Source organism: Tupaia chinensis, unplaced genomic scaffold (assembly GCF_000334495.1).
Source record: "Tupaia chinensis unplaced genomic scaffold, TupChi_1.0 Scaffold000394_1, whole genome shotgun sequence".
NCBI classification, from domain to species: domain Eukaryota; kingdom Metazoa; phylum Chordata; class Mammalia; order Scandentia; family Tupaiidae; genus Tupaia; species Tupaia belangeri.
Genome location: NW_006159896.1, coordinates 3,751,073 through 3,762,050, shown reverse-complemented (window position 1 = coordinate 3,762,050; position 10,978 = coordinate 3,751,073). Strand labels below are relative to the sequence as shown.

Genomic DNA, 10,978 nt, shown 5'->3' with positions numbered 1-10,978 from the left:
GGAATATCTAATCATCCATAGCTTGGAGTAAACTGGCTTGCAGTGCTTCATTCTGGATGCATTGCTTCCCTCTCATCTTATTAGTTACCTGCAAGTTTTGAAAAATGCCCTTACTATACCTTTAAAATATGTTCTTAGGATTAAAGGCCCATTTATTAGAATAGGTGAATTCCTATAAGCTTAAGCCAAGGGTACTAGGAAGCCTTGTTTTTAAAAATTAAAGACCTTTCATTTGAGCTGGTGTCTCTTGGTTCCTCCGCCTCTCTACCAAAAGGAAATGGACACACTGATTTTTGCAAATAAGATTTGACTTCGACATTTGTTCTTAGTTAAAAAGGAAAAGATACATCATGCCCTATGCAGCTCTCCCACTTTGCTTGTACCAGAAAAAAAATGCTTGTACACAGGCAATTCACTTCATAATTTACAGCTGCTATAATAGAGATGACATATTGAAAGCTATCTACTATAATTATATTGAAATACATTTTTGCTGAAGGGAAAAGTGTTGTAAGGGTCCCAACCCTTCCCAAGCATCTGGGAATCTGCTTTCTGAGTTCACAGATGTCTTTTGCATTCACCCCAAATCAGGCAAAGCACTGGAACCCAGCTTATACACTGAATGTGCTTAAGACCAGTCAGGTGCCATTTGGCTGTTAGAAGACTTACGGATTGCAAGGGATTGTTGAGAGAATGGGGAAAGACTACAGAAACTGAAGCACTGTAATGGCACGTGCTTGTACTTTTTGAGGATTTCTACATCATGTGCTTATATGTACTAGCAAAATTTCTTTCCTTTTGGAGGAATTTTACTTTTATCAGGTTAAAAAATGCTGATGTTACCACTGTAGAAGTTTTACAGCCCACAAACTCCAAATTGCATTTTGCTTTTTCTTTTTAATAGTTATGCAGGATACACAAAAGGATAGATACTGTCCCATGTAAACTTTATTTTTTGTGTTCTCAAGCAAGGCTTTGTCATTTGTTGTTTCAAGGAAAAGTTTTACTTGTTGGCTTTAATTCTGAGGCCTTTCTGTGGCTGGAAGGAGTACTCGTGCTTTATTTTTTCCCTTCAAGTTACTAGTTTATTGGCTCTATGTATCACTTGTATCTATGGCCATACACTTGCTTAATAAAATGAATTGTTTTATATTTGAATACTCTGTTTTTTTCCAACTTCTTGGGAAGCAGCCTTTGTATTTACTCAGGCAATGAGAAGGCAGAACTGTATTAGGTAATCAGAGTAATGCAGAATAATCACACAAAGAATAATGTTAGTTTCATAAAATTGTCATTTTCATTGTCAATAATAACTGCCATTTATTGGATATTAATTATGTTCCAGACTCTGTGCAAAGAACTTAATATGCATTATATAATATAATTCTCACAAAACCCTCATGAGATAGATTCCTAAGTCGTATAATTAGTAAGAGATGTTGAAGTACAACATGTATTTCATCTTTGTGACTGTTGCACAGGGATATAATAAGAACAATCTTATTCTAGTTAGTATAGAAATAATCTTTTGTTTGTTTTTATTCATGATAGAGAATGTGTGTATAAACAAGACAGAGAGAAGGTAGACCCTCCACAGTGCTTGGTCGTGCCATGAGCTATCTCCTTCTCCCAGTCCTCCAGCCAGTCAGGATCCTAGGCGTACATTTGCATGCCTAGCATTAAAAGACTCCTTAAATATTTACTTTTACTCTGAAACAAGGGGAATTTGACTTAATAAGCATTCAGTAAGTATAAAATCTATAATATATAATTACTGTTACTTGCAAGGATATAAAGACATCTAGAAAATTGTTGCAATACAGATTTAAAGGACATCTATTTTTAATAATGGTTTATTCTTTCTGTCAAAGGTGGATTTTAGAATAGGAGGTATTTTGAGGGGCCAGCAGACGGCATAATGGTTCTGTCTCTGGACTCCCATGTAGTCGACTGCAGTTCGAGTCCTGGACCCCACGACTTAAAAATTGCCAGGGGTAGTTGCATGCATGACCAAAATCCGAGAGGAGAATGGAGGGAAGGGATTGTGGTGTGGCCGTCCCCCTGGGGAATGATTTCTCGCTGTCTCTCTGTCTCTGTCTCTCTGGCAAGCACATGTGCCCTATAGCAAAAACAAACAAACAAACAAACAAAAACCTCTCTTTTTTAAAAAAATAGGTATTTTGAATTATTGTCTAGAATCAACTTCTCTAGATGGTTACAAAAAAACAATTCAGTTTTTGTATCTGACCATTGAGCCATTATAAAATTGTCTAAAATCAAGTGTTTGCCCACTGTCTGATTTTAGTTTTACAGTAATTGATGTGACCATAAAGGCAAGAAAAGAGTTGAATCTTGATTCTATATTTGGAAAAAACCACCACTATAAAACAAAATAAAAATAAATAACACTGAAAACTTGTGTGTAAGCCAAATATGTATGAATATTGAGCAGACAGTTTTACTAGCCAGAAAATGGCATGAAAACATTACCTAGAATCTAAATATTTCAAATCTTCAATTATTATTTGGTCTAGATTCTAAGAAGGAATAAATGGGAAAGAAAAAGGTTTGGTTGAAAATATTTCTACCAGATCAAGTCATTTATGCTTTGTATCAATTATGTTATTACAATGTATATTTTAAAACATACAGACAAATGAGCATCCTAAACAGTTTTCAACAGCTTAAGATTAAAAGAAAAGGAGGTTTCTTGCCAATACTCTAATCAGAAAATTTAAGGAATCAAAACTATCATTTCCAGGACCAGCAATTGGCATAATGGACTTCCATGTAGTCGACTGAGGTTTCAAGTCCTGGACCTGGTGAATTAAACTCATGCTGGCTGGGCACGTGTGTATGCGTGCCTAAGATCCCGAGAGGAGAATGGAGAAGAAGGGATTGTAGCATGGCCATCCCCCTCGGGGAGTGATTTCTCACTTTCTATCTCTCTGTCTCTCTCTGTCTTTCTGGCGAGCACACGCTCCCTGTAGTAAAAAAAACTCTCAAAAACAAAACAAAACAAAAATAAAACCACAAAAAACAAACCCCTCTTGGGACCAACAGTTAGTGTAATGGCTATGTCACTGGACTCCCACGTAGTCGACTGTGGTTTGCGTCCTGGACCCAGTGGCTTAAAACTCACGCCAGGTGCGTGTGCGTGTGTGCCCAAGATCCCGAGAGGAGAATGGAGGAGAAGGGATTGCGGCGTGGCCAGTCCCCTGGGGGCTGATTTCTCGCTTTCTGTCTCTCTGTCTCTTTCTGTCTGGCGAGTGCACACGCCCTATAGCAAAAACCTCAAAAAAAAAAAAAAAAAGGAAAACAAAAATAAAAAACAAACCCCTCTCACTTCCCAAATATTCCAACTAAGATATATTTGCATTTATGTTATAGACATTGACCAGAAAGTTCTTAGCTGATAGTTTCATTCGAATAAATAATAAGCAATGAAAGTGTCTGTTTTAATAATATCATCTTGTAGTTGTGGTGGAAGGTACGAAAGTGTTCGAAGTGAGCATTTTGCATTACCGTATAAATAGTGGCAATGCTAGATATGGTTGGGTGACCCTTCTAGTCAACTCTACAATCATCTGATCATTCTTACTCCATTTACATGTTTTTATTTTAGGTATACCTTTTAAGGAGTAGGAGATGAGGCAGTACCTTCCTCTGCTCTGGTACAGATGATGTTGTAAATGAGGCTGTAATTTCCTTTCTGTGGTATAAAGGAAAAAAAATCACTTTGCCTAAAGTGTATGCATCTTTCTTAAGGGTGTACCCAGATTTTAATTATCTAAATGTAAATACTTAACGAATTTTACTTAGAGTAATGAGCTAAAGTGCACACTACATAAATGAGATGTTCTAATTAATCATGTATGAACTACTGGTTTAAAGAAAAGCTATATGAATTCTGTGAATGTTGGGCTACTGCCAAATTGCTAATCAGCATTTGCATTCATAGATGGTTTCACTTAATAAGTTGTGAGACATTCGGCAAATGTTTTAGGAAATTATGAGTTTTTAGATGCAGAAACTTTTTTGCTTTTTAATCCTCCCCCCCTTTTTTTATATGACCCCTTTGGTTGCTTGTTAGAAACTGAACATCCATTCTTGAGAGATTAAAATCCAGCCAGACAACAAAACTAAGAAAGCTAACATTTCACTTATCATTTGTAGAGGAGTCCTGAATTATTTACTAAGGCTTAGATATATGTTAACCATAATGTGTGTGAGCTAGGTTTATAGGAATTAGTAGTGTTAGGTGTGCAAATTAGGAATGCTTCCAAACTTGAGTACAACAGTTCTTAAAAGTTTCAGCTTGGAGGAAACAGCAGTTAGCGTAATGGCTATGTCACTGGACTCCCACGTAGTCGACTGCGGTTCGCGTCGCAGACCCGGTGGCTTAAAACTCACGCCGGGTGCGTGTACGTGCGTGCCCAAGATCCCGAGAGGAGAATGGAGGAGAAGGGATTGCGGCATGACCATCCCCCCTGGGGGATGATTTCTCGCTTTCTATCTCTATGTCTCTGTCTGCCTGTCTGGCGAGCGCATGCGCCCTATAGCGAAAACCTCTCAAAAAAAAAAACAAAAAAAAACAAAAAATGAAGTTTCAGCTTGGAACTTGGACTCTTAAAGATTACTGGAGACCCTCCCTTACCCAAAACTTTTGTTTGTTGGATTATGCCTATCAATATTTATTATAACACATTAAAAAAGAATAATTTAAAATTTTAACTAATTTTAAAGTAACAACTATTATGTTAACCTAGATAACTTTGAAGGACAAAAATCACTGTGTTATCCAAAATCAACCTCAAAATTTAGCGAGAGGAATAGCATTGCTTTCGTACTTTCATAGAACTCTTTAATGTTTGGCCTAATAGAAGTCACCTTGATTTTCCTGTCCACTTCTGTAGTCACTCTATTGTCATATGGCAAACTACATGAAACACACATGGCATCACACAGATATACCATTGGAAAAACAAAGGTATATGTGAATAGCATTTCTAGATAATTGTGGATATCTTTTTGTAATTACATGGAAACTTGACAAATTATAATTTTGTAAGGATGGTTGCAATGTGAAATCCAAAGCCATATCAATTAACTTTTTGTATTCTGATCCTTCAAAATCCATTGGTCTTGTTTGCACTTTGGAAAGTATTGGATCACTGAATTATCTGTATATCTAAATGTTGTCACATTTCATTATTAACTATCAAATTAATAATATTTATTAATACCAACAGTGAGCTAATCACAAAGTGTACTAGGAAACTGTCAAGCTTATGGTGGTAGATATATTTTCCAAAATTCATACTTCCTCTTGAAAACTCAAATTTCATCTTGTCGTAAATTTTATTCTCCAGGTGACGGACTCACTGGGTTTGTTTTTGATGAAACATTTGCCAGATAACCTACTCTGAATAATCCTAATTTGTCAAATTTGCTCTGAAGTAAAATTGCTACACCTTGGCAAAAAATTACTTCTGCTCACAACTTAAACCGTGCACTGTAGGGCATGTGTGCTCTCCATGCAGAGACAAAAAGAGAGAGAGAGAACATGAGAAATCACCTCTCCCCCTACCCCCCCAGGAGCCGATGATGGCCATGCTGAAATCCTTTCTCCTCCATTCTCTCAGAACTTTGGGCATGCATGCACATGCACCTGGTGTGTTTTCAAGCTGCTGGATCTGGAACTCAAACCACGAAGTTGGCCATGTGGAATTCAACATTAACCATACCCACCACTGGCTGACCTCATTCATACATGTGATTTTTCTCAAAATAGTCACCCTTTGTTATGCAGTAGAGTGCTTCTTGTGTACTTCCCATTTTGTCATTCAGATTTTTTAAAGGATATCTCACGGGTTGAGATATAATAATATGAATAATTTCTATTGTTTCATCAAGGATATTCTTAAGTGAAACTGGCCCTTATTTTGTGTGTGTGTGTGCGTGTGTGTGTGAATGTATAGTTTTGAGAATTTAAAAAATTTATGTAAGAGATTACCTAGCATACTGTTTCCTAGGGAATTTTCTTAGCACCTTGGTCTGCAACGGAGTTTAGAGATGTGCTCTGCAATGTGGTAACCACTAGCCAGCCATAGGTAGCTAGTGAGCACTTGAAGTCTGGCTAGTCTGAATTGAGATAGGCTATCATGTAAAATGCATACTGTACCTGAAAGTGAGAAAAAAATGTGAAATACCTCAGTAGCAATTTTTTGCAAAACATTAAATATGTATTGAAATGTTAATTTGTTCATATTTGGGTTAAATGAAATTATTGTAAAATTAATTTCTACCAATTCTTTTTTTCTTTTTAATGTGCCTTCCAAGTTTTTGTATATGGCTTACAAAATATTTCTGTTGGAAAGCATTTGTAGAGAACAGAGGCTTTGTGGCCAAATTTATTTGGGAAAAATCAATAAATACACTGTTTCTCTTTGAAGACTTACTATGTATATTGGCATAGACATGCTTAGAAGCCCTGTCAAAAGAGAAGCTTTTAAAATTTTGTTAACCCAGTAGTTCTCAAATATACTATATTTTTAGTCCTTCTGTTAATATTCTATAGCATTGTAGCATTTGCTGGTCCTAGTTTACAAAAACAGTTGTAGTTCCATTTTCTTCATTTTGCTGATGATAAAACTGATGGTCTGATTTTGTCAAATTATATAATTTAGAGATTAAATAAACATCTCCTCAGGGAAAGTTCATGAAAAAATTTACATGTATTTCTTGGCAGGGTAACCACTTGTTTTCATCTTGGCATAGAATAGTTTAAACTGAATGTAGTGGGAGAGGGGCCAGCAGGTGTGGTGGTTAAGGAGCTAAATCCCACATGACTGACTCCATGGTTTGAGTCCTGGACCCAGCATCTTGAAAAATCACTCTGGGCACACTTGCGCACGTGACCAAAGTCCTGAGAGGAGAATGGAAGAGAAGGGATTGTGGCATGGCCCTCCCTGATGGGGGGTGATTTCTCACTTTCTCCCTCTCTCTGTTCCTTTCTGTCTCTGTGGTGAGTGTGCATGTTCTATAGCAAAAACTTTTTTAAAATAATAATTTCTTAATGTTTTACTGTATCTTGATCTAGGATGATAATTAGTAACCTTTTTTAAGTTATAGACTGATAATCTGTAAAGAAAAAAAAGAATCTCTGCAGGTTCTCAGAAATCATGTTGCATATAGCTTGTAGAGGATTTCAGGAGATCAGAGATATACTAAATCTATCCATGAACTTCAGGCTAAGAATTCTTCACTTATGACTCAGGGATAATGAATTTACACACAAGTGAAGCAACATTATTTTTGCTCTTAAACTGTATAAAATTCTACCGATTTAGATGTTTATTGAGTACCTAGTATATGTATTATGTAATTCTGTACTCTGAAGAAATCCATAACAATTACATAGGGTCACTTCTTAGAAGGAACTTAACTGTTTTTGTTTGTTTGTTTTTTAAGGTTTTTGTCATAGGGTGGGCATACACTGGTTGGAGAGAGGCAGAGAGAGGGAAAGTGAGAACTCACCCCCCCGCAACCCAGGGGTGTACAGCCACATAGCAGTTCTTTCTCCTCCATTCTTCTCTTGAGACTTTGGGTACATATGCTAATTTGCCCAGCATGATTTTCAAGCCGCTGAGTCTGGAGCTTGAACTACGGTCAGCCATGTGGTACTCCAGTGCCTTTGCCACCACCACGCCACTGACCAGCCCTGGAACTTAATGTTTCTTAAGACTTAAAACTTTAAATAAATGGTAACCAAAACTCATTTTACCTCACTCTAGAAATATTTATAGCAAAGGGGGGTTGGCAGGTGGCATGGCGGTTAAGGACGCTGGACTCCCACATAGTCAACCATGGTTCGAGTCCTGGACCTGGCAGCTTTCTCTCTCTCTCTCTCTGTCTTGCTCTTGCTCTGTCTCTTTCTGATCAAATTAAAAATAAATAAAGTTAAATAAAATAATTCTTTTTTAAAAAGAAAAATTTATAGCAAAGCTCTGTAAAAGCTTAGAGTAAGTGGAATAGCTAGTGTACTTGAAAGGTTAGTTCTCTAATGAGCAGTTAGAGCTCATCCTTTGCTATGTGTGAGCAATGTTCAGGTTATCTGTAGGGAAGTGGACATGATTAGAACTTCAAAATGTGTCTTGCTTTGATCAATGATTGCTCTGTCTGCTTGCCCTACCAGGGGCGTCTGTGCAGTAAGATGCAGACTCTCACATCTTGCCTTTTTAATGAAAATGCCAGAAGACATTCTTCATATTCAGGAATATAGACTGTTGCTTTTTTGGCCAAGGCAGGACCAGATTTCAATGTAGGCCTTTTAATACATTTTTATATATCTAAGAGAATACAGGTGAACTGAAAGAGATGACATCTGAGGATTGTTAACTAAGAAGTTTGAGACCCAAATCTGATTTTTATTTTCCTGTCGCCCCTCCCCTAAAGAGTTGAGCAGCCTTACAGATATGGCTTAGCCATCTGTTATCTGCTAAAGGCCTTCGGCACAGCTAGCTTGTATCAATACTAGGTCACTAGAGTGTTTGGTATACAAAGTTTTTTATGTGCTAAACCAAACCTGGACCCCCTTTCTTCTCTGTGTATTCTCTCTATCCCTACTGTCTGTTTTCTGAACTTGCCACAGTCTGCTATTTCTAGAGTTATTCTTGTGCTTCTGGTTCCTCCTGACCATCATCCTTACCTGCTTTCAAAGGTTTTACTCATTCTTTAAAGCCCAAACATTACTTTTACCTTTAGCCTTCAGCTGAAAATACTTCCTTTTTGGAACTTAATAAATCTTTCTGTTAGACTTTCCACTGACTGCCTTGTGTGAGAATTAGTATATAAATTGTATCTCACTGAAATCCAGGTCTATATCTTGCTCATTTCTGAGGCCTGTATAGCACCTGACAGAGACTGAATTTAGTAGTCCTTCAGTGAACATTTAGGGGGTTCTTAATGTTAACATGTATTTATAGTTCTGCGTAGGAGCTGGTAGAGAGCATCTTCCTAAGGGAAAATGCCATTTTGGAACTTGGACAGGGTGGGTGGGCAGTTGGGTGCTATGTCTTCCTTGCATGTCTTACCATTTGAGAACTATCGCTGCCTCTTCCATCACCATCATTTCCTAAGTGTCTCAGTTTTCATTTCACTGTACCCACCTCATAATGCCATTGGTGACTGCAAATGAGGTAGAAATTTAGATGAGTTAATATCTGGGTGTGATAATGTAAAAATTTCCAGTTTCCTAAGGAGTGATCTTTTTTTTCCCCATTACAGGCATGTAATGAATTCACTACACATGTGATGAACCTTCTCCGAGAACAAAGTAGAACACGTCCCATTTCCCCAAAAGAGATCGAAAGAATGGTGGGCATCATCCATCGAAAATTTAGTTCCATTCAGATGCAGCTCAAACAAAGCACTTGTGAAGCAGTTATGATTTTAAGATCAAGGTTCCTTGATGCCAGGTATGTGGGGCTATAAATCTAATACATGGCCTTTTTTCTTCCTCTTTCCTTCCTTGTATATTAATTTCTGTAAAACTGGTCAGTTGGTCTTAGATTCCTTAATTTGGCCATAAGAGCACTTCTGTACATTGGACAGGTAATTCACCGTTGGCACCGATGCTGCCAAACCTCCTCTCGTCTGGAAGCGGTGGTGTGATTAGCTGCCAATGTAGTCACTCAGGAAGAGTTAGTGCTGCTACTGTGACTTTAGGGGTTTGTAGCCTTTCAATTCTGATGCTAAAACATTTAAGGATAATTTTCTGTGTGTATCTATTTTAGAAAAATGTTTGTTTTCTAAGAATTTCTTAATGTCGCACTGCATACACATATTTAAGAAAATACTTGAAGACGTTGGTACTCCTAAAAAGTATGTGGTATTTTTTTTAATAACAGTTACTACAAAACACAAAACTCTATTTCCAAATCAAGTAAGAAAGCCTATCTACCAGTTTCACCCCCCCACCCTCATCTCCTTTTTTAAAAAATGGCCACAGGATACATGTGCTTATTGGAAGAAAGACAGGAGTAGAGGATGGGCTGGGGTGGTGAGAATGCACCCCACTTTCCCCTGTGGAAGATGGTCAGGCCACAGTCCCTTCTCTTCATGCATGTAGTTGGTTGGTTTGTCACACCAGTAGGTCTGGGACTTGAATCATGCAGTTGGTCATATGGGATCCTGCTGCCTTAACCACTCCACCTTGGGCTGGCCTGCAAATTTCACTTTTATCTGATGCTTTCATCAAGTTTCCCAGAGTTAGGTAACACTTTGTATATGGTAATAAATTGCTGATGGTGTCCTCCTAAGTGACTTAACAGAATTGTCAAGGTCCTAGTATATGCTGCCTCAAAGGATGCCTCTTGGGCATGACTGGTACTTGTGAATACTCTTCAGCTTTGAAAAAGAGTTGTTATTTTGTTCTCCTCCCTTGGAATCTGACAGAAGTAATTGTCATCCAAATCCCATTTTACTAAAGAAAATAAGTTGGCTTCTCAACTGGGAAACAAAATATATGGAACATGGGATCAGCAGTTAGCATAATGGCTCTGTTGCTGGACTCCCCTGTAGTCGACCGTGGTTCGAGTCCTGGACCCGGTGGCTTAAAACTCACGCTGGGTGCATATGCGTGCGTGGCCAAGATCCCGAGAGGAGAATGGAGGAGAAGGGACTGTGGCATGGCCATCCCCATGGGGGGTGATTTCTCACTTTCTGTCTCTCTGTGTCTGGCAAGCACACACCCCCTATAGCAAAAACCTCTCCCCCCAAAAAAAATATATGGAACATTCTACATCCCCGGCTAAATAAGGAAATATTTGCCACCTAGATATACCATCATTTTCTTAGTTAAGCAAGACAGTCATTTTGTTTTCCCCTTATTCAATGCTGAATCAGTCACTAGAGCTCCCCAGTGCTTTCTTTTCAACAATTTTTATTATCATAGCTCTTTCCATTTTCCCTCACA

The 10,978-nt window shown here is 38.0% G+C and overlaps 1 protein-coding gene across 2 annotated transcripts in view; it reads left to right on the top strand.

The window, feature by feature from the left end:
- The window catches only part of PBX3 (PBX homeobox 3), an 85,048-nt gene that overhangs the window by 30,196 nt on the left and 43,874 nt on the right, over positions 1-10,978 (top strand). For both annotated transcript variants that reach the window (XM_014590028.2, XM_027774057.1), the window contains one exon: positions 9,289-9,479. In XM_014590028.2, the coding sequence (XP_014445514.1) occupies positions 9,289-9,479 (191 nt within the window). The remainder of the gene's footprint in view (positions 1-9,288; positions 9,480-10,978) is intronic.